General features: G+C 39.7%; 2 protein-coding genes across 17 annotated transcripts in view; one reads left to right on the top strand and one right to left on the bottom strand.

Annotated features, from left to right (window-relative positions):
* Positions 1–6,888, bottom strand: part of MYO9A (myosin IXA) — a 273,318-nt gene extending 266,430 nt beyond the window's left edge. For 14 of the 16 annotated variants that reach the window (XM_014780883.2, XM_087428634.1, XM_087428631.1 and 11 more), the window contains exon 1: positions 6,146–6,519. The gene's annotated coding sequence lies outside the window, so the exon portion shown is untranslated. Of the gene's footprint in view, positions 1–6,145; positions 6,520–6,762 lie in introns of those variants that run through there. The other 2 variants (XM_087428635.1, XM_087428628.1) reach the window with 2 other exon arrangements.
* SENP8 (SUMO peptidase family member, NEDD8 specific) lies at positions 6,823–24,533 on the top strand. Its single transcript, XM_004421768.3, has 2 exons — positions 6,823–6,922; positions 23,211–24,533. Exon 2 carries the CDS (start codon positions 23,237–23,239, stop codon positions 23,873–23,875), a length of 639 nt encoding a protein of 212 aa, XP_004421825.1. The 5' UTR covers positions 6,823–6,922; positions 23,211–23,236; the 3' UTR covers positions 23,876–24,533.
* The last annotated feature ends 30 nt before the right edge of the window (positions 24,534–24,563 follow it).

Raw genomic sequence — 24,563 nt, forward strand, 5'->3', positions numbered from 1 at the left:
TTCTTTGAAATTTTTTGAATTGAAAAATATGATCACACTTGAAAGACAGCTAGCAGACTACCCTTCTAAGGATTTACTTCTATTTGCAACAAACTTTGATTAGCCATTTATTCTAAACGCCACATAATGAATTCTTTAAATTCTTGATCTTGTATTTAAAGAGGGCCGGCCCCATGGCTTAGCGGTTAAGTGCGCACGCTCCGCTGCTGGCGGCCAGGGTTCGGATAGCGGGCGCGCACCAACACACCGCTTCTCCGGCCACGCTGAGGCCGCGTCCCACATACAGCAGCTAGAAAGATGTGCAGCTATGACATACAACTATCTACTGGGGCTTTCGGGGAAAAATAAATAAAATAAAATTATAAATAAATAAATAATAATAAAAAATAAACATAACAAGAAATAGATATCCTCAAGGGGAAAAGGAAGACTTGTTGGGTATCAACTATGTGCTTGGTGCTTTACATAAAGTGTTTAATGATAATCTTATGAGGTAAATATTCTCATTTAAAAGATGAACATCTTGAAGCTCAGAAATGTTAAGTGACTTGCTTATAAATGACAGCTCATAAGTGATGAGGCTGGAAACTGAATTAAGGTCTGTTGGAAATCCAGGTTTGAAAGTCCATATTCTTTCCAATTAATTGGACTTAATGGATTTAATATTTACAGACAGAGAAGCCCATGTAAGGAAAAAGTATGTTTAAAAGAATACCTTCATATTCAAAGAGCTACATAATCATAAAGTTTAAGAAAAATTAAAACTGAGAAAAAAGAAAAAGTACACTGTAAAATTATTGCTAGTTGCAAAAAAGAACCAATTCTTAGCAAGCCAGCTGTCTATGACATAGGACAGCTAGTCCTTTCCTCTCTGTACATGTAAAATTATACTCCAGTTGCCCGCTGGATGACCCCACTGCCAAAATATGCTAGCAACATAATTCACATTAAAATCCAGAGGACAAACACCATTCAGAAAGTGCTGTACATGTATACTATATGCATCTCAAGTATGTTCACCACTCAAAATTAATAGGCTATTTTCAGCAAATATTCTTTGATGTATCATATTCTTTTCTGCCACTCTAAAATGACATTAAACTTAAAAACAAGAAAATCTACCTAAATACAAACATCCCACAACTGAATATTAGAATATTACTATTATGTGATCTTGAATTTGTCTATGGCATAAAAGTATGCCAAAATTACATTTCTATAACATATAAATTATGTAGGTTCTTTTTAAAGGTTCAAAATTCCAATACCTATGCCTCTTGTATGTCTAAAGACACACACAAAATATGGAGAGAAATCTATACATTAAAGAGTTTTCCTATTAAAATTAAATCCTCTTAATTTAGCGACTAGAAGAGGGCATGAGGTAGCCTGTGGATTTGTAGTAATATTCCGTATCTTGATGTGGATGTTGGTTACACTGGTGTGTTCACTTGGTGAAAATTCACTGAGCTGTACCATTTATGATCTGTATACTTTTCTGTATACTTCATAATTTATAAAAAGCTTATAAATTTTTTTTAAATCCTCAATCTAAAAGCCTGCCGTACTATATTGCATTGATACCAAAGATGTTAAAGCCCAGTGAAGAAAACAGACAAGTAATTAGGAATTTCATTAGAGAACTATGATAGAAGTAAGCACTATGTACTACAAGGGCACACAAGAGCGGCACCTAACCTAACCTGGAAGAGATAAAGGAAAGCTTCCTGAAGATACATCTGAACTGAGTCCTGAAGGTCAGATAGGAGTTAGCCAAGCGAAGAAAGGAGGAAAGGGAAGATAGGAAAAGGAACAGAGAGTACAAAGACAAGAGAGAAAGCACTTTATCTGAAAGGAAGCCCAAGTTGAATAAGAGTGCACCAAATAATTTATGAAAGAGAGCAAGGAAGGAAAGCCTAGAGAAGTAACAGTCAGACCACGAAGGATCTCATATACATGCCATGCAACAGTTTAAGCTTTATCCTGAAAGCAACAAGAAAGCACTGACGATCTTTCAATAGGAAAAAACATGATTAGATTTGTATTTGTACTATAAATGTCATTTATGGTGCCTGCCATGCTTGCAACCCCATCTTGTGAGAAACTAGCCAGTACACTGTCCCATGCTTTTCACCATTATGATCCTGCCCCACACTCACATGCACAAATAAACACATGGCCAACACTAAATGGCCAGGAGTGGTCACATGACCCAAGTACACAGGCTTGTTAGCAGCCCATGAGAAAAACAGCTGAGCCAAAGAGATTGCTTCTTGGGAATTCAACCCAGAAAATCCTAGGGAGAAGGAAGAAGTTAGCAACAGGAGCTCAAGTTAATAAGATAGCAGCCAGAAGGCAAGATGTTGGCATGGGAGCAACACAGTTGTTATGAGGAGGCAGAAATTAGGAATAAATGGAAGCTATGAAATAGAGGCGGAAAGAATTGGAGTAGAGAGAAAAAATAAGCCACAAAGAAATAGAAAGAGTAGCTAAAACAAGTTAACAGTAAAGCACTAGAGTGAAATCCGTCTTTTCCTACTTCTAGTTCTAGTTTTATTTATTAAGCTCCCGTTCTTCTTGAGACCAAGTTGTTTAACTTTTTCTGGGTTCCCTTGTGCATGCTCCTTTTCAATAAGCAAGCACTCCACTACCTAAGGTAACTTGAGTCTCTTCCTTGCAACTGAAAGAGCCTAACTAAAAGAGCACTTTAGAACACTTACTCTGGCAGCAGTTCAGAGAACGAACTGAAGGGTATGGCAAAACAAGAGGCAGAAGAAAGAAGGCAAGAAAACCACTTAGAAAGCAGTACAGAAGCCCAACAGATATTTTGGGTTAAAATAGGGACGACAAAAACAGCAATAAGGAATGATCTGAAATACCATGAGGGAGATTGTACAGACTTAGTGACGTCGGCAGTAAGGTACAGAGTGGACAGGAGGATGATTCCCAGGTCCCTTAAGACTTCACGAGAAGAGGGCAGTGCCATTCATCAAGATAGGAAATCAAAATAAAAAATTTTGTTTCAGTTTGTCTCCCTCTCCCCCACCGTTTTTGGGGGAAGAGAGGTAAAGACGAGTTTTGTTTTGTACATGTTTGAAGTGCTTGTGAAATGTGAATCCAAGTGGAGATGTCCATTAGCAGTGATTTATAGGGGCCTAGAGTAGAGCAAAAGCTCTATACAGTAGCGCTAGATTTAGGAATAAATACATTAAGTTAATGTTATAGTTTTAAAACATGACTGAAAATTCTTCGACTAATACTCATTTTAAACCAAGTTAATATAACTAAAAATCAGGCAAACTAAAAAACTTAATATTCTTGGCAAACCACATTGTCAAACCTCTGTACTTCTCTGCAAACACTGAAGACTGAACAAACTTCTATAATAGTATAATTCAAATGATTAGGAAAGATGTGATTTATACTACTAATTTCTACTAGTTTTACTTTTTTAAAAAAAATCTAAGTTTACTCCATCTCCCTCATAAACTATATACCAATAATGTTAAGTAAGGGAAAAAACTGTTAAAAAGTCATGTTAGACAGTGAACCTCATTATTGATGCTTCAAGTATAAAAAAGATTTTTTAAAAAACTTAATCACATAATTTACTAGCTTAACAGTCAACTCTACCTGTACTGTAAATGTTGGGTTTCTGTCCTACAATCTTTTCTTCTCTCATCTATACCCTTTGCCCCCAGAATCTCTTATGACCAACCCAGAACTTGATAATAAGCAGCTGCCACAAATCCAGCTGCCTACTGGCCATCTACTTCTGACAGAAGTATAATCACCCCAACTTAACATGTCACAAATTTAATTCCTCTTTCTTGATAAAAAATAAAATAAAAATCCTACTCCTCCCTCATATGGATGGCCACCTCAGGGAAAGGCAGAAGCTAGAAACCTAGATCTTATCCTCTATGAACCCCATCCCTAATCCCAAATCTAACGAAATCACCAAGACCTATCTACTCCAATACTCAAATCCAGACCCACTATCATCATTTGCCTGGACTACCCTCCTGATATTACTGCCTTTAGCCTTAGTCTACCCTTCAATCCAACCCTCCACATTGCAGCCAGAGTGACCTTTTAAAAACACAAATCTGATCATTTCAGTCCCCTACATTGAATCCTTCAATAACTTATTTGATAAATATAAATGACCATCAAAGCTAGTCACTCCACGGAAGCTCAGAGGTTCAATGAGAAATTTACTTTAGTTATATTCTTTTTTGTAGGTTCAACACAAAGAATCATCAGGAAATTTTAACACCTGATACATTTAAAAAACAAGCATGCAGCACTGTTTGTAAAAGCAAAGATGAAAATAACCTCAAGACCACCAAAATGGAATACTACCCAGCCAAGTAAATGAGGCACGTCCATATGTACTGTTGTTCAATGATCTCTAGGATCTATTATTAAATGAAATTTTTAAAAAACAAGCTATATACAGAGTGTACAGTACGCAAGCATTTGTCTGTGGTGTGTTTTAAAAATATAAATGTATAGGCCTATATCCCAGGATATAGGCTAGAATAGGCTAGAAATATCCCAGGAAGGAGACACAAGAAAATGGAAATAGTTGCCTCTAAAGAGGGAAAATGGGATGGTTGGATGATAAAGAGGGAAGAGAAATTTTTTACTGCATGCCCTTTTGAACCTTTTGACTTTTATACTACATTTAGTTACTACCTATGCTTATAATATGACTTTCCCCTCCTCAGTTCCACACAAAACAAAATTTTAAAAGTACTGACTACAAAAATCTCTCTATACTTCATCCCGATACCAACATTAAAATTATGCACTGATCATTTGGTGTAACATTACATTTCCTTCTTGACAGCTCAGGAGTTCAACTTCAACAAACAACATTTTATTCAATATTTTACTACTGCTGAGAAGGCTGTTGATAACATCAGTGAACACTACATGATAACTAAACTTGCTCCTTGGAAAAGCAAGGCAGCAGGTAGCAGAAACTTATTATTGAATGGATACTTAAATTTTCAGGTATTAATTAAAGCTACAAATCTTACTTTTCCAGGAAATTCAAAAACAGCAAACCAAAAAAAAGTCCCCTGGTATCCTCCAAAAACAGTGCAAAAGACCTGCAAAAATCCACAACAAGGTAAGGCAAATGATACTACATGGGGACAGCTACACCCATTAGTGTAACGTGATTTAATCCTTATAGAGGTCCCTAACACGTCGTATCCGGACTACCTCACACGTTCCACAGAAGACACAAGATGAGACGCAGGCTGTGTGACCTTACAACAGCACACACACCCCCCGCCCTGGGCTTCCATACTCTTCCCTCTTCCTCTCTTTAGCCACCAGACTAAACCGTCCAAACATGGGTGTCAGTTGGCCCGCTTAAGCCCCACTGGGAGGAATACACTAGGCTAAGCAAACATCCCTTCAGGATTTCACGGCAAAGCCCTTTCAACCAAAAAAAGGATCGCCACCTTTCTCTGAAGGAAAGAAAGATAAGAAGGTCTGCCTGAGGAGAGCAGGTCTGCGGGGGCGCGACAGCAGGGGTCGGGGGAGAGGCCGCTGTCTGCCGGTGTCTAGAGAGGCTGACACCAGATCCACCGGGAGGTTAGAGCATCACGAAGCAGACTCGCCGAAAGCCGAGTTGGGTAGGGGAAGAGCTCGTCGGCTGGGCGGTGAGCGAGCTGAGAGGCGGGGGTCCGCGGGGAAGAGGGATGGGCAGCGATGAATACGCCTTGGAGCTGGGGGTCGCAATGGGTTAGGGGGCGGCCGTGACTGGGTCTCAGAGGAACTGTGATCGGGTCAGCTCACGGGAGGATGTAACGGAGCCCGGAGGCTCCATTAAGAGTCGTAAGAGAGTCCGAGGGGGGTTCTAACGCCGTGTGCTGGGGTAGGGGCCCGTGACAGACCCGCCGGGGAGGCTGGAGGACCGGAACGGCGCCGGCCCATGGTAGATACGATGGGTGCGGTCTACCGGAGCCCCGGGGCAGCGATCGGGTGTCTGGGAGGCCCCGGGGACGACCCGCGCGGGGCGTCTCCGCTGGGGCGGGGCGGGGCGGCCCCGCAAGAGCCAAAGAGCGAGACTGAGACGTGGGCCGGGCCGGCGGCAGGGCCGCTGCGCTGCTTGGGCGGGTCTTACCTCGGGCTCCGCCGCGGTGGCCACCACAGCCCCCTCCTCTTCGACGGAAGCCGCCTCCCAGCCTCGGTCCCAGGGTCAGACCGGAGGAGACAGCGGAGGCGGAGGCCCCCGAGGGTCGGACGGTTCCGGGAGGGTGGGCCCAGCTGCCTCAGGGTCCGGGCGAGCGGCCGCCGCGCATCCCCCGCCCTGTCAGAGAGACTCCGCCCGGCCTGGGCAGGCACATCGCCCGCCGCACCCCGCCCAGAGAGCACGCGTTGGCCCGCCGCCTCAACCGCTGTCGCTGCCTCTGCCGGTGCCGCGGGTGCCTCCGCCGCCGCCTTTCACGGTGCCGGCTGGACTCTCAGCAGTCACCGCCAACCGCCGCCGCGTCTCTAGTCCGCTCGGGCCCGCGCGCCCCCGACCCCGCGCACGCGGCCCCGCCCCACGCGACTCCCCGGCTGCAGGCGAGCAGGCGCGCGCGCACTTACCTCCCACGCCCCCTACCGCCCGCCCGAGCCGGCCCTCCGGCTCGGCCCCGCCCCTGCGCGTGACGCCGCCAGCGAGTACAGCTTGCGCTTGCGCGGACACGCCTTATCTCATCCCGCCCAGGAGGCCCCGCCCAACCTTTTCTTCCTCACCTTACGGCAGAGTTGGGAACGCTGCCTTAGATTTTCCCTCTACGAGAGAGGACTGTCGCAAGGTTGAGGTAGAAAATTCTGGGTTTGCGACCGTAGCTCTCGCTTTCCGGCCAACAGCGAGGTGCCAGAAGGCTGAATGGGGTGGTGAGGCCCCAGACAGGTAAGAAGCCGCCTCCCCACTTCGGTTTGTCAGCCAGTGTGTCCCAGCAGGGGACTGCTTTGCTGTCCACGCAGCTGTAGCTATTCGTGCCCCCTCCCCAATTCTGCCGCAGGGTTCTCAGCGCCGCCCCTCTTAGCCCCCGCCCCTCTCCACACACACGCCCCTTCCCCCTGCATTGGCCCGCCCCGGACCTCCGTTTCCTAGTCTTCCTTTCCATTCATTCCGCAGACTTTTCATTGAGTGGTTTCCGTGCATTAGACTCCATAAAGTCAGAAGCGAATGAAATAGTCTCAGCTTTCTGAAGTGCTGTGTTACGTGGAAGACGATGAGAGAATCCGCAGTGGTGGTGTAGTAAAATCATAACAGAAAGAAAGCACAGGATACTCTCTGAGCATAGGAGAGAGGCCCCTGGTTGTGTAGAAGGACGGGAGGAAACCCCTTCCAAGGTGACGTTTGGGTCATTCTTAACTTATGTTAAAAGGCTCGTGAGCAGTAGCTGGTCGAAGAAGTGTTAGATGAGATAGAAGCAAAGAGAATGACGGCTACAGAAGCATATGACGGTATTGGCTGGAATGGTAAAAAAGAGGAATAGAATATAGCTGGTGGAAACCATACTGGTGTAGACTAACCTTTAAAGAAGCATTGCTGTGAAGGCTCAGAGCGATGAGGGGCGAGAATGTGGGCCGCAAGAATGTTTTCTTGAAAGATGGGAGACTTGGGCATAAAAGTGTACCATGGAAATGAAAAGTGGACAATTCATGAGTGAGAGTGGCTAATTTATAGGATCAAGAGCACTAGTGGAACTCAACTTTGTATGCACATTAGAATCACCTGGGAAGCTTTTTTAAAAAATAAAAACCAATGCTGTTGGTCTACCCAAGACCAATAAAACAAACTCTGGCATCAGTAATATTTTAAAGTTCCTGAGATGGCTCTAGTGCTGAGGGTTGAGAACCACTAAACTAGAGAAAAGGAAAGGATGGAAAGTAGAGAAAGGCAGGAAGTTGCTGGAGTTGGCTCTGTAACATTAAGATGGGAGTCATTTGATGAAAGAGTTAGGGATAGAATGAGAAGCTTGAGCAGAGTGATAAAAGTTTTGAATAACTGCTGTGGGAAATGGGAGAAAGAGTCACTCCTGCCTTTTCCTTCAGCACAGTTCCATCCCTCAGTCTTAATCAGGCCCACCTCGCTTACGACTCTCTTTCCTCTCCCTTTCACTTCCATCCAGGATTTGTCACCTGGGGATCCAGCCTTAGAGCTCAAGGGCATCCCCATTTCTATCCCCAAAAAGATCAGAGCTAAGCCAATTTATGAGATTCAAAGGCTGACTTCACTCCCCTACACACAGTGCCTTACCAGTTTAGAATCTGTCTTCTATTATTCATTTCATCAATCATTTAAGTTAGGAATGAGATATAAGGATATTTAAGATATAGCCCTGTTAGGATCTCATAGTATTAGGGAAAACAAAGCTTTAAAAGAAGAATTCACTTGGCAGGCGAAGAAGGTCTTTATAAGGCAAAGCCCTAGCCAGTGCATGGTTATTCTCTGTTAACTAGGGTTAATCCAAAAACCTGTCTGCCTGCCTCCAGATAAGAGAGGTGCTGTTGTCTGGTATGACTGGAGTTTAGTATGGAGAGTAGGGGTGGGGCAGAGATAAAGATGATAAAGTGGGTGTGAACAAATTATGAGGAGCCTTGAATTCCATGCTAAAGCATTTATATTATATACCATAAGCAATTAATAGGTATAAGTACCAAAGATAAAAATAACCTCTTTACACCATGAACCTCTTTGTCAGCCTGGCCTGTGGACCCTATCTCAGAATAACGTTTTTAAATGTATAAAATAAAATACATAGAAACATAAATCAATTTTATTAAAAGTTTTGAAAATACTAAAACAAGTGTATGGCATAGTTATGTGCTTCTTTATGCATTAAATAACATCTGGCAGCAGGTCTAATTATGTAATTTCAAAGTAGTGATGAGTATAAATTATATTTTGAGATACTTGTAACAACTTTAAAGTGATGTGAAAATATCATATTTCTGTTGATGACAAAGACATAGGGACTGCTAATGCTACTGTGGATTATTGCCTACACCTATTGAAGAAAATGCTAAATTTTAGCTGGAGATATTGATAATAAAGATCCAACTTTTTTCCCAATTCAAGTTTGTAGAACCCTTAAATTCTAGCCACATCTTGGCCCATCAATCCTAGATTTATAAAAAGCTCACTGTAATGGTTTTAAGCAAGAGCGTGACAGATCAATCTGTATTTACTAGAGCAGTGTTCACTTCCCGACCTCTCTGTTGGAGTGGAAGTGGGGAACTGGCTGTTTTCTTCTGCTCCTCCTGTACCTTAGGGGCAGCAACCAGTACGAATCCACTGTTGCCTAATAATTTGGGCCTGCAGGAGGACTGAGCTTGTGGCTGTATTTGTAGAGGCAGTACTAGGAAATAAGTTGGGAAAGATCAGTTGGGGCTATTTTTGTGGAAATCATTGAATGCTAGGCTGTAATTTGTACTTAATTTGGTAGACAATTGAGAGATGTGAAAATTTTTGGAGTAGAATGATGTAATTAGAGTTCTGTTTGAAAAATTAATCTAGCAGTAATGTGTAGGTTAGATTGTCAAAAGAGAAGATAGGAACAGAGACTAGACCAATAAATAAATAATTAAATAAATTTTTTAACTAAATTTTATATAAAGTGATCTCTCCAGAGTCTGCTGAGTTACTTTATTTCCCCAATGTGACTGACCAGTCTAAAGAAACATAGATTGGAATAAATTACATACCTTTCAAGAGAGATGTGCACACTAATGTGGAGGTCAATTAGCATTTTACGTGGTCAAGAGGCTAGCCCATTCTTTTGTATTATAAATGATAATGTTAGTACTTCTGATAAGCAGTGGCTTTACCACATATATAGGTTCCCAGAGGTTGCTAAGGCCTTCCTTGGTTAAATTCCATCTAGACATGTAAGTCCTACATTGCTGACTCCTTAAGGTCAAAACACCTCTCTCTTTGCCAATTCCTTAAACCTCTTGGATAAGTAAAATGCGTTAGCAAACAAAAAGGAAGTCCTCAAGGCCCATCTCTTTGGAAACTGATCAGTATTAGACTATATAAAACTTACTGCCCGAATCCTGGCTAGCCTCCAAATTGTGTGCTTTTTTAAACATATTATTCAAAAAAAATTTTTGAAGGTCCAAATATTACTAATCAAAATGAGTAAATGTGAAGTTACTTAACTTTCTGAACCAAATTCTCTGAGAGACTGCCTTCTTCAGCATGAGTATAACTTTAGCTTGACCACACCTTGTATTGACTTTGTCCATCTAACTATTGGAGACTATTTGTGTAGTGATAAGGTTCAGTACAGACTGAAAATCAAGTTTATGTAGAGTTTGAGATTCGTCTATCTGTCCCCTTTTTGGGGAAAGAGAGGAATGGGTGCATCTTAAAGCAGAGAGAATACTTGAAATTTATGAGGTTTTTTTAAGAATTTTTATTACTTGCAGAAAATCTCTGAAAGTTCCTTTCTCGGGCTTCTAATTAAATGGCTACCCCTTCGCACATTCATCTGTTATGGAAGCACTAGAACACAGTCCTGATACTGGAAAAAATTGTCCCAGTTACAGTTATTATTTTTGAACATCTATATTACAGGTTTAAAAACCTTAAGTCTGCCTTCCCTGATAGCCAACAAATAAATAAATGCTCTCTCAGAGTAGTGTGATAAGTTAAATTCCTTCAAAACAATAGCTTGAGGATTTCTGGCCTTAGTTGGCTCTTAATTTTCTCACAGCAGCAACTTGTCACTTGACATTAAAATAAATAGTTGCTGGAAATGGTTAGCCCTACTTAGTAATATGTAATATCATTCAGACTTGGTCAGATAACTCACAAGTGTTTGTGTTAATTAACATTCAAAGACAAATTGCTAAGACAGAAAATTCTATATATCATGTGTCCCATCAGACTCTGTTTTCCTGTCAGCACAGTACAGTAAAACGTAAGTTCATTATTTCTTTCACTCATTCATTGAATATTTATTGAGCCCCTAGTATGTGCCAAGCACATTTATGAATCCCATTAATTAAGAGTTTCTAATAACAATTTACCTCTTAACTATCTATGAAAAAAATAACTTACCAAGCTTTGAAATCTCCAGGACAAATAAGATTAAAAGGTGATGGCTTTTTCGGACTCTTTCAAACACTGTGTTTACATATTGCTACTATGTGCTGAACACAGTGATTATTTATGAAATCAGGCAGATTATAACTTTAGCTTGACCATACCTTATCAGCTAAGTATATCAGCTATATACTAAAATAAAAGTCTGTCCACTCCTTTATAAAATATTATCTTAGACCTCTCATTAAATCTAATGGCCTCCTCACACACTGTCTTTACAACCCCAGTCATTTTAAATTTTGCAGTTGTGTAAAGTCATTTCTCAGAAAATTTAAGCAAAACAAAGTCAGTTTAAGAAAAGGCTGGTGTTTACACCAGGTTTATAATAAGGAAAAATAATTGTGACACAATTATAGATCTAACGCTTGAGATAGAAATAGTAGACTGAAAATAAAGTTCTTTTCATGGTCAATGACACCTTAGCCATGGATAGCAATGCCTAGTAACAGAGCAGTAAATGGAAAGTCTTGGTGCTGGAACAAGTCTTAAAGGGTCACCCAGTTTATCTCCCTGGCCCAAAGCAGGACCAAATGGAATTAATGGCAGTAGAGTTACCAGGCATCATCATCATCATACCAAGTGGTTTTTCTACTTTGAGAGCTGAATTCCTCTATTTGTAAAATATTGATGTTAGAAGAATATTGTTCATATTTATAAATACATTTATAAAATTGAGAAATACCTATCTTTATAACAATTTTGTGTTTTTAGGAGTTTTTCAAAATATATTTCACTTCTGTATTTTGTTCAGCAAAAGCATTCGTTTATTAAAACTTCTCAAGTTTGTCCGAAGATAACAGGAATGAGTAAAATCTAATCTCTGCCCTCAAGAAGGATATATAAATCTCAATGGTAATTTTTACATGCCACTTTATATAAATCTCTGGATGGTTTAGGCTAACATTAAAAGGAAACGTTTAATTAGGGGAAATTGAAACCAAGAAAAAAAAGGCTTGAACTTCCTTCCTGAAAATTTTTCTGCTTATGCTGCCATGAAAAGCACATTTGGTCTTGGATGTGATTCTTTTTGGGAAATTGCAAATGGAATCATACTTTAGAAATTGGGCATAATATAATTTTAGTAAACATCAGATTATTTTTAAATCTTTATGTTTGAAGGTTTATAGAAGAGAGATTAGACCTACACTCTTTTTTCCAGAGGACAGAAGTGAGACCAGTGAGTTGAAGAAACAGATATATTTTAGGTCATGGTAAGAGTGGGAAGTGGTACATCTTTTTTTTTTCCCTGAATGGAAATAGCTGTATTTACTGGTTATGTGCTCATTATGAAAAGAAAGGGAAAGAAAATAAAGCAGACAATATCAAAAAGTAGAAGGAAAAAAGTTAAAAAGTATTAATAATCCTATTCTTAAAACTATTGGCTATCATTCTTGATTATTTTTGTGTATATTTTTCTGCTACAAATTTCTATGTAACCTTCCTTTTCATAGCATATCATGAACATCTTTCTATGTCAATAAATTTATATCTACAACTTTATTTTTTAATAGCTGAGAAATACTTCATTGTATAGAAATCCTATTATTTAAATTTACCAGTCCTCTTTTGAACTTTCACATTGTTTCCAATTTTTCTATTATAAATATTGCTGTGGTGAACGTCCTTGTTAAATTTTTGCACACATCTTTAATGTTTCTCCTAAAATAAATTTTTGAAAGTGTAATACCTACATATAGACATTTCTTAAAATATGATGGCAAATTACCCTTCAAAAAGCTTGCATTTGTTTACACTCCTGTCAACAAGGAGAATGCCCTTTTTCCCATAGTCTCTCAGCAATGCTGGTTATTACCAGTTTTCCTCATCTTTACTAATTTGATGGATGAAAAATGAAATCTTGCTTTAACTTGTACTTCTTTGACTACTAATAAGGTGTTGAGTATCTTTTCTTGTGTTTATTGGCCAGTTGTATAAGTGTATTAAGCTTTATTTTCTTCTAATATTTTTGTTTCACTTTTTAACATTTAAATTTTACTTCATCTGAAATATAATTTGATATAAGGTATGAGGTAGGGATCTAACTTCATTTTTTAATCAAATGATTAACAAATTTTCCTAATGCCATTCATTCATTTGTTTATTTATTTATTTATTTTGCTGAGGAAGATTCGCCCTGAGCTAACATCTATTACCAGTCTTCCTCTATTTTGTATGTGGGTCACCACCACAGCATGGCCACTGAGTGGTGTAGGTCCATGCTTGGGAACTAAACCTGGGCCGCCAAAGCAGCCCTGGGGCTGGCCCCCCAGTGCCATTTATTAAATAACCCAGCGAGCATATCTCAAACTTCACTACACAGATGATAAGGTGTTAACATTCTACCAAAGTAACCAAAAACAAAAAGTGTTTCATGGTCAAATGAGTTTGAGAAATATTCAGACCAAGAAAAGTTAAATTTCTTTGTTGCAGAACTTCTTCTAGTCTCTAATATGCTTGTGTGTATTATGAATCCTCAATAAGGAGTTTTAGGATGCAGCATTACCCTAACTTGTTTAACTATGTAATCTTATTTTTTTCTTTCCAGAAATATCTATGAAATCCTGTGGAACTGTGCTGTCCAAAATAGTAGCCACTACTCACATGTGGCTATTTAAATTTGTTTAAATTGATTAAAATCAAATATTTAGTTCCTCAGTCACACTAGCCACATTTCAAGTGCTCAATGAGTGCACATATGGCTAGTAGCTGCCATATTGGACTTTGCAGATAAAGAACATTTCCATCATCAGAGAAAGTCCTATTGAACAGCGCTGCTGTAGGACATAGTGTTCAGTGCCGGCCTGGTGGTGTAGTGGTTAAGTTCGCATACTCTGCTTCAGCGGTCCGGGGTTCACAGGTTCAAATCCCAGGCGCGGACCTATGCACAGCTCATCAAGCCAGGCTGTGGCAGGCATCCCACATATAAAATAGAGCAAGCTGGGCACAGATATTAGCTCAGGGCCAATGTTCCTCAGCAAAAAGAGGAGGATTAGCAACAGATGCTTGCTCAGGGCTAATCTTCCTCACCAAAAAAAAGGACATAGTGTTCACTGAAAACGTGGAATAATTCATAGTTTCTCCCATTGATTTGGAATGTCTCCATCATCATATTTAAAATTTCTAAAAATGCAAGCATTTGTTTTTGTGCTGTTCCATTGATTTATCTATTTCTGTTCCAGTACCACACAGCCAGTTGTGAGTCAAGCTCCTGCACCTTTTTCCCTGAGAGCAGAAATGAATTGTTTAATGGAGTAGGAAGTTAAACTAGAAAGGATCGTAAAAGTCCTTACACTTCTAAGACTCTGGAAATGTAAAATATTTCTCTGCAGAACTTATATCATGGTGGGATCTATACTCCATTATTCGTTCATTTATACTACAATTATTTATTGAGTATCTGCCTGACAAGCTCTGTTTTAGGTCCAGGGGCTGTAATAGTAAACAAGTTTAGTTAGACAAGGTCCCTTGTTCTCTTATTCTCATGGAGCTTACAGTCTTGTGTTTGAGGAGAGTAGGGGGGGAGAGAGAGAGAAAATTAACCAAGAAACAAATAAATAAAAAGGAAGACTATCAGATAGCCATGAATGCTATGCTTAGAATTGAAATTAGGGGGCCGGCCCTGTGGCTTGGTGGTTAAGTGCGCGCGCTGCGATGCTGGCGGCCCGGGTTCGGATCCCGGGTGCACATCGAGGCACCACTTCTCCGTTCATCCTGAGGCCGAGTCCCACATACAGCAACTAGAAGGATGTGCAGCTACGACACACAACTATCCACTGGGGCTTTGGGGGGAAAAATAAAATAAATAAAATCTTTAAAAAAAAAAAAAAAAAAAAAGAATTGAAATTAGAGTGATGAGAGTGACTGGTGGCCTCTTATTTTGACTGGTCACAGGAGATCTCTGTGAATAAGTGGCATTTAAACTGAAGTCTACCCAACAGAAGTAGCCAACCACTAGAAAGTCCAGGCACAGCTAGTACATCAGCCCTCAGGAGGGAAAAGGCATGGCATGTTTGAGGAATAGAAAGAAAGTTGGTGTGGCTGGAGCTCAGTGGGCAAGGGGAAGAGTAATAGGAGGTGAGGTTGGAGAGGTAGCAGGATTTTGTTAGCTAGGATAGGGAGTTTGCATTTCTTTCTGAGCGTGATAGTGTGCTACTAGAGGAATTTAAACAGGGGGCAGACATAACCTGACTTAAATTTTTTTTTTTTTAATATTTTTATTTATTTATTTATTTTTTCTCCCAAAGCCCCAGTAGATAGTTGTATGTCATAGCTGCACAGCCTTCTAGTTGCTGTATGTGGGACGCAGCCTCAGCATGGCCAGAGAAGCGGTGTGTCTGTGCGCGCCCAGGATCTGAACCCGGGCCGCCAGCAGCAGAGCGCGTGCACTTAACCGCTAAGCCACGGGGCCGGCCCTGACTTAAATTTTTAAACAGTTACTCTGACAGCTATAGGGAGAATTTACTGGAGGGGTCAATGGCGGAAGTAAGGAGACCAGTGAGGCTAGGTGAAGATAAGAAATGGTGATGGATTTGACTAAGGTGATAGTAGTGAAGATGGAAAGTACTGGACAGATTCAGAACATTTTGGCTGTATAATCAACAAGACTTATTATTGACTGGATTTGAGATATGAAGAAAATAGAAAACTTGGGGAAGATGTCTATATTTCATTATACAGTACTAAGTTCAATTTCTGGTCTAATTATTACAGGTAAAATTGGCGCACAGAAAACACTAATAAATATATTGTAACCAAATGAATTAACTTGCTTTAATAGATGTCTTGCTCTTTTACACATTTAAGCTACTAAAGCATAAGCTTGTGCTCATGCCTTTATTAATTATTAGGGAATCTGGTTCCTAAGAATTAGGGGTTTATGTTATAGGCATATTAACTATGGACAGTAATTAGACTGTTGCACTGAAGTGTCCAAACCGGCAGAATAGAGTGAATGAAGCAGAGAAAATGGCCTGCCACAGGTGCAAAAGTTCTCTGAGGATCTCTTATTTTAAAAGTCCATGCTGATTTTGCATTTTATGCTACAATATGTCCATGTTTATGTTAATAATTAAGATATTTTGTTACTAATTAAAATATTTTAAGTATTTAAAATATTAAAAATATTTTAAGATTAAATTGCTTAGCTCTTTTCCCCCAAAGCTAGTGAAATTGAAGCTCTAGAAAGATGCACTGTGATTAGCCTGTGTTTGATTTTTGGTGTCCATTTGTTTGGTTGTTGATACTTGCTGGCACATAGCCATGTATCTCCAGTTAGAGAAGCACAGACCACGTTTGTGAGCATTTGCAGTTTGATAACAGTTTGAAACAAAAACCAAAGGGAGTTAGGAGAGGAATTGCATTTAGAAACTGCTAACTTTTGTAATCCTCACTTAAAATTAGTAGAACAGCTGTACTTTGCACTTTTAACATTTTTAAAAACAACCCAAATGAGGCTGTTCCTTTTTTTGTTTTTTGTTTTTTTAAGGAACCCTTACTGAACAATTAGGGAAAAAATGAGTAAAGGTCACGATTCTGAGATAGTATGTTTTCTCTTGGGCTTTACCATAAAACAGGCTTATCTGGATCTCTATTTCATTCAACAGCCACAGGCATATTTTCCCAGAAGTTATGAGGATTGCTGCATACCTTATGAAATGCTTGGTCATTAAGATCCTCATGTATATTTTTAATCTTATAAAATATTTATTTATGCATCTATAAAATAAACCATTCTTATTTATATCCACCATAATTAGTATTTTTAAGGATTTCCTCATCAAAAATCCAGATTGGGGGCTAGTGCAGTGGCATAGTGGTTAAGTTTGGTGCGCTCCACTTCGGTGGCCCAGGATTCGTGGGTTCAGATCCCGGGCGTGGACCTACACCACTCATCAAACCATGCTGTGGCAGTGACCCACATACAAAATAGAGGAAGATTGCCATAGATGTTAGCTCAGGGCCAGTCCTCCTCAAGCAGAAAGAGGAGGATTGGCAACAGATGTCAGCTCAGGGCCAATCTTCCTCACCCAAAAAAAAAATCCATATTGAAACGTCAGTAACACCTCTTGTTAAAGGTTAGTTAATCTACCTGGAAACTGCCTTGAAGATAGTTTGATAAATAGCCCCAGTACTTCTTAGACCTTCAAAAACTCTTAAAATTAATTCAAACTATAAATTGACAATAGGTTACATAATTGTGGTCTAGAACAGGGATTGGCAGTTTTTCTCCAAGAGGCCAAATGGTAAATATTTTAGGCTTTGCAGGCTACTCAGGTCTTGTATCTCAAAAGCAGCTATAGGCAATATGTATACAAATGAGCATGACTTTGTTCTAATAAAACTTTATTTACAAAAACAGGCAGTGGGCCAGTTTTGGCCTGCGGGCTGTAGTTTATTGACCCTTGGACTAGAAAACTAGAATTTTTTTAGGATTTTTTTAAAGAGGATGACGAGATTTTAAAATTGGCAAAGTTGAGAGCTTAGACTTAGAATTGTAGAACCCTAGAGCTAGAGGAGACTTAGAAATCAGAGAATCACTTGGAAGTGTCAAAAATACAGGTGCCCAGACCCTCTCCCTAGAGATGGATCCTGTATGCTCTTTAAAATCCCTATAGATGATTCTGATGTGCCCCCCTGGCTAGAACCACTATTTGTCTGGTCCCAACCCCAGTTTAAAGATGATGAAGCTGAGACTTAGAGGTTTAATGACTTCTCCAGAGTCAAACGACTGGTTAATTGCAGATCTGAACTGAATCCCAGGTCTTCTGACCCCCAATGTAGTGTTTTTTCCTACTGAACTAGCAGCTTCTTCCCTTTCTTACATCAGCAGGTAATCAGAATGGCTCCTGTTGAATTGTAAATTTTCTCCTTAAGTTAGTTTTTATTACTTTTTATTTAACTGCCCTGTTTTTTATAGTAAACAGAAATATTCAAGTAGTGTGCATTTTAAGGATTTTAAGATTAATATGAAAAAATAGTCTCTTGTTAAAATTAAACCTTTGTTTAGGAAGTGTTCTATACTATGAATTCGATATTAGCTTCCTTTACCTACAGAAGTTGGAAGATAATAAACTAAACCCTGTAATCGCAGGGTTTGTGTATACTGATGACACGTTAACATCATTGCTTCCCTCTAGGGTTGAGAGAACAGTATTCTCTGGGATTGGCATTTGCTCCCCTTCTGCCAAAGGTAAAGCCCAAATGCCCAGAGTCATGCTCTGGCTAGATCTATCCTTGATGACTTTGTGGCTTTATATAGAGAGACAAATAAATGCTTTATTTTCAAGAAATCTTTAAGGTCCATTGTTAACATCCCAAGTATAGGGAACAGGGAAGGAAACTAACTTTTTTTGAGAGGGTGCTATCTACCAGACAATGTGCTGAGTGTCTTCATTATGTTTTTAATTCGGGTCACGACCCTGGGGGGCAGGTTTGTTTTTTGGTTTTTTTTTTTTGTGACGAAGATCAGCCCTGAGCTAACATGCATGCTAATCCTCCTCTTTTTGCTGAGGAAGACTGGCTCTGAGCTAACATCTATTGCCGATCCTCCTCCTTTTTTTTCCCCAAAGCCCCAGTAGATAGTTGTATGTCATAGTTGCACATCCTTCTAGTTGCTGTATGTGGGACGCGGCCTCAGCATGGCCAGAGAAATGGTGCCTCGGTGCGCACCCAGGATCCGAACCTGGCCCGCCAGTAGCGGAGCGCGCGCACTTAACCGCTAAGCCACGGGGCCGGCCCCTGTGGGGCAGGTTTTATTGTTATCTCATTTTACAGATGAGGAAAACAAGGCCTGGAAAGAGGATGAATAACTTGTCCAGGGTCACGTAGATAGCAAGTGGCAAAGTCAGAGTCTGGACCCAAAGCCTCCTGGCCCCAAAACATAGAACTATAATATATTTTGTAGGATTTTACAGATAGAACTATGAGGAGATCATTATCTCCCAGTTTACTCCCCAATATTTTTTACCATCCACCAAAACCAAGTACATAGGTCTTAATTCTGAAGGAATTGAGAATACTACTAATCAAAAGAGGAAAACAGACGAAACACAAAACCAAAGCAAAAATGGGAATGTTATAGACAATACAAAAATCTTAAGAGGCCTTATATCTCTTTTTTCTCTAATCTGTATTTTCCGACTCCATTTTTAAAATGTTTCATTCATCTGGCAAACGTTTATTGTACCTCAGATATGCCAAGCACAGTGCTCACTATATAGAAAGGAAATATCCCTAGGATGGTTCTACATGGCTCTTGGTAGGTCCCTTTTGTCTCTTTTTGCCCCACCCCATTAATAATGGAATCATCACCCTCCCAGTTACCCCAACTAAAACCCCCAGACCATTTCTTAATTCTTTCTTCTCTCTTATTCACCTTCTGGTCATTTACTGATTCTGTCTACAATATCTTTTCCTTCTTGCCTCTCTATTCCTACTACCATTTCCCCTGGTTTAGATCATGTCCTCCTACCTTTACTTTCAATGAAATCTAATCTCTGCCTCAGTTTCTCTCCCTACCAATTAATCCTGTATACTATGGCTGAATCATTTGTCTTCCTAAAGTATTGACCTAGCTATCAATGGCTCCTCATTACCTTGTGTAAGTTCCAAACTCTTTCACCTGGAATTCACTCTGTCACCACTTAGCTTCTAATAATCTTCCTCTAGCCTTCGCCTACACCCCTTCTCCCACTTCATTCCACTCAGACTGGACCACACACTTTAAGGCACTTTCCTTGCCTCTCTGCCTTCTTAATGCCCTTCTCCACGCTTCAAACTTTACCTGCCTTTCAAGAGCCCACTTTTATGCCCCTTTCTCCTTGAAGTCTTCCTGATCTGAGCTCTCCTTCCCTGTCACCCTCTTAGCCAGGAATGATTATTCCCTCTTCTGAATTTCCATACATTTTATTTGTGCCTCATGGGTTTCTTCTCTCATTGAGTGTAAACCACCTTATACATCTTTGTATCTCCCACAACACCTAATATTAGATACTCAGTAGGTGTTTTTTGACTAAAAGAGGTGTAGTATTCATTATGTGTTCATTATACTATAATAGGCTTAAACTCGGTGAGGGTAAAAACTATGACTATTTCATTCCCATTCTGATTTTCCAGCCCCTAGCACATAGGAAACTCAATAAACGTAAAATGAAATACATTACAGTTATCAGTTATTGGGATGTGAATTTCCTGATAACATAGTAGATATCTGGACATGCCACTTTATGTTATATTTTTTTAAATATTAGTTACCTATGTTTCTTCATTTTATATTGACAAATACCCTATGATAAAGGTTGTGTGTTAATATTCTCACTTTCTCACTTTACAGAAGAGGAAACTGAGGCTTGAAGAAATTAAGTAGTTTATTTATGATCACAAAGCCAATGAGTGTGTCTAAAACTGAAGTGTTCAGATGTAAAGTTTAGAGTTCTTTTTCTTGGCCAAGAGTGGTTTGGCCAAAACTAGTTTGGTTCCGTTTGCTTTAGAATTGTTGGGCTTAAAGTATTGCAATCATGCTATATGGAATAGAATTAAGTCCTTGATTGACCCATTGTTTGTAGGCTCAATGTTTTCAAAATCAAACAGACAAAACACAAAAAGTATTTTCTGAAGAAAGTCTTGGCCCTGTGTGTGGACACTCCCTCCAAGGTGAGATGCCTGTCTATGCAGGCACTCCTCCTTGTAGGCACCTATCCCTAGTTGGGTTGGCTCTTAAGATGTGGGTCTGATTTCAGCTGGAGGCGTAGAGAGCAGGTCTCCACGTATTTGCCAGGCAATACAATCTGGCACTCACCACTTGGTAGTATTCACTGAAGCCATGGGGGAGAGATTCAGGCACGTACTGTCATTGCCTTTTCGTATTCATATACTCTTAAATCAAGGCAGATAAGCAGCAAGCTGAGCACCTAGCCTCCACAAAACTGCTTTTACTTGACTGCTGTTTGTTCATTTGCCATCAGGCTAGATACCAAGAATCATTATAAGAAACAATCCTCTGAAACTATTTCATCTATTATAAGGATATTGTGGGACATTGTTCATTATGATACACCGTGTCTTCTATGAAAATTTCTTGAGAGAAAATTGACTTTAATACAAAGAATGCTTTTGCCTTTCCTGAGCAATTGCTGTTTTTACCTTAGGGGCATTGTGAATGTTTAACTTAGTGCGCTCTGGTTAGTTGCCAAGAGGCTTAGAGCCAAATTTGTGGCCCACCCATAACAAGTGTGCTCTGTGCCTCGTTAACTTTGTTCCTGGCTCCAGTTTATGTCTCTGCTCAAGTTGTTTTTTTCTTCTTAAGAAAATCTTGGGCCGGCCCTGTGGCTTAGCGGTTAAGTGCGCGCTCTCCGCTGCTGGCAGCCCGGGTTCAGATCCCGGGCGAGCACCGCTTCTCCGGCCATGCTGAGGTCGCGTCCCACATACAGCAACTAGAAGGATGTGCAACTATGACATACAACTATCTACTAGGGCTTTGGGGGGAAAAATAAATAAATAAAATCTTTAAAAAAAAAAAGAAAATCTTAATTCATGCCATCTTAGATAGATATACATACTCATAAACAGCCTTATATTGTTTCTGAAATAGTTCATATTATGATATACTGTATGCGCATAAAACCACCTTTGGTGTTTCATAGCTACCTCATTTACTTTAGCGATATATTTATTTTTCTGTATAGGTTTTTGCAGGGTTTTGATTATATGAAAATGGTTGTACCACAAAATTTTATTGTTTTAATAGCATAACCAAGTGGTGAAATAACTGGTCTGATGGCCAGAATTGATTAAATTGATGTCATAATTCCAGCCCAGTGTTATTATTTCTTATAATGTGCTTTGCTTTGTACTCTCAGTCTGCATGTGACAGTTGATTGCTTTGTGATTTTTCAAAATACTGTTATGCTGCCAAGTCTGTGCATAACAGTGAACTCACTCTGTTAGGCTCAAATACTATATTACTTTACCACCCTTATCAGACTTTTTGTCTTTGTTCGCACCTTCCCTCAGGTGATCATGAGCATATTCATCTTCCTATACCACTTGTCTTCCTTCTACTCTGTTACTCACCCTTTTCTTTGGACAAGATAGTATGAATGGATATTTGTTTCCAAACCTCATTTGCTTTGGTTTGGAGGTCTTCTAGATTGTCTGATCATCTTACTAATATCATCCAATTAATAACAAATATTATTTATACAACATTTTATACTCTTTTAATACCTCCGAGTAAAATTATTTGGCCTTTTTACAACACTCTGAGCCATGTAAAGCAGGTATATGCCCTTTTTACAGATGATAAAAACAAGGACAAAATGGTTTAAATGACTTGCTCAAGGTGATAACATCAAATCAGTGGTAGAACTAGAGCTAGACCCAGGTCTCCTGATTCCTATGCCGACTACATTATGAACATTACATAGTCTTTATCTTACCCCTTGAGGTTAAAGATGGTAAATGGGCAAGACGTTATATCACTCATCCTCTTAGCTAGGCAGAATCAGGAATGAATTTGATTTGTATTACTCTCATGATTTTCTGTTCTTGAACTTACAGTTCCTTTTAACTACAACTTTAATCACTGTCACTTTCCATTATGGAATGAGGAAGCAATATTTTATCTTATCTCTTGAAAATTAATGTTGAAATGGAAACTATTTCCCTTGGTAGTTAGTAACATTTTTCTTTAGACTCTTTGAAAATTCATCTTTAATGTAAAAATAATTTTCCATTGTTATGCATATTCATTAAAGAGCCAAATATATGGTTAATGCTATGGAGTTTGATAAAACATTAGTTACAATTTTAACCAATCTCTGTATGTAAAGAGGAGATTAAAAGTCCATGCTTACTGTTTCAGCATGGAAAATTTGCAAAGTTGTCATTCTAACTAACTGTTAACATAAAGCACATATAAGCTAGAGTTTCTTGAATGTTTGCCCTTAGCCGTGCATTGTTGTTCTTTATAATTGTACTTAACCTCACAAAAACCCTGTAAGAGTAACTACTATTTATGATCCCCATTTTACAGCCAAGTATCATATTCAACAGTAAATATTGTCTTCTGCCTCTCCTTCAGCTTCTGGAATTTCTGGCCATTACAAGATGGACCCTGTAGTCTTGAGTTACATGGACAGTCTACTGCGGCAATCAGATGTCTCACTATTGGATCCTCCAAGCTGGCTCAATGACCATATTATTGGGTTTGCCTTTGAGTACTTTGCCAACAGTCAGTTTCATGACTGCTCTGAGCACGTCTGCTTCATCAGCCCCGAAGTCACCCAGTTCATCAAGTGCACTAGCAACCCAGCAGAGATCGCCATGTTCCTTGAACCCCTGGGCCTACCCCACAAGAGAGTTATATTTTTAGCCATCAATGATAATTCCAACCAGGCAGCTGGGGGAAGCCATTGGAGTTTGTTGGTTTATCTCCAAGATAAAAGTAGCTTTTTTCATTATGATTCCCATAGCAGAAGCAACTCAGTCCATGCAAAGCAGGTAGCAGAGAAACTGGAAGCTTTCTTAGGCAGAAAAGGAGACAAACTGGCCTTTGTGGAAGAGAAAGCCCCTGCTCAACAAAACAGCTATGACTGTGGGATGTATGTGATTTGTAACACTGAGGCCTTGTGTCAGAACTTCTTTAGGCAACAGCCAGAATCACTATTGCAGCTACTCACTCCTACATACATCACAAAGAAGAGGGGAGAATGGAAAGATCTCATTTCCAGACTTGCTAAAAATTAGCTGTTGAAGTATATTTGTGACTTTTGAAGTCTCCTCTTTCTGCTCATCATCATTTATTGGATGACTGCAATCTCAGTGCCTAAGGGAAGATGCCTGGTAGAGGGAAGCTTAGGATTCTTACTTTTTCCTGAAAGAATGTCATCCTCTGCATTATCCTGATGGAAAGTTTCACTTTAACCCTAACTTGAAAGCAATATGTTCTGTGAAAATTTCTTGAAGTTATGCACCAAAACTTTAAAACCAAGCTATCTTAACATTTGTTAATTCCCTTTTGGTCTCCCTTATCTGCATTGGCTTATTCCCAAGGAAAGGCAGTAATCTGTAAAACAAATTAAGAATATGTGAAATCTAGAGGACTGCAAGAAGAAAACTATAGAAGAACCAAAAACTTATTGCACAGCCCACATATTTAAAGAGATCAACTGGCTAGAAGCAGATCAAGACCTAACCTAATTCAAGATATAAATATGAAAATCAGTTACTCAGTTCTTTGATATTTCTTCCATTCACCATACAAAGGCTTTCCTGGCTGTCTGTATAAACCTTTGCAAACATTTGATAAAGATGATGTTATCCTATCTTTCCCCATCTGATTCCTGAATGCTTTAAGAAAGGGGGAACCTTGAGTCATTTCATTAAAATAAATGGCTGTAGTAGACCTCTTAGTTTGCTCAGTGAATGGGGTCGA

This window comes from Ceratotherium simum, chromosome 3 (genome assembly GCF_057802395.1).
Source record: "Ceratotherium simum simum isolate JZ-2026a chromosome 3, ASM5780239v1, whole genome shotgun sequence".
Classification (NCBI taxonomy): domain Eukaryota; kingdom Metazoa; phylum Chordata; class Mammalia; order Perissodactyla; family Rhinocerotidae; genus Ceratotherium; species Ceratotherium simum.

Bases quoted from the DNA above. Each gene is read 5' to 3' on its own strand.
- SENP8 (XM_004421768.3), top strand. From the start codon at position 23,237: ATGGACCCTGTAGTCTTGAGTTACATGGACAGTCTACTGCGGCAATCA.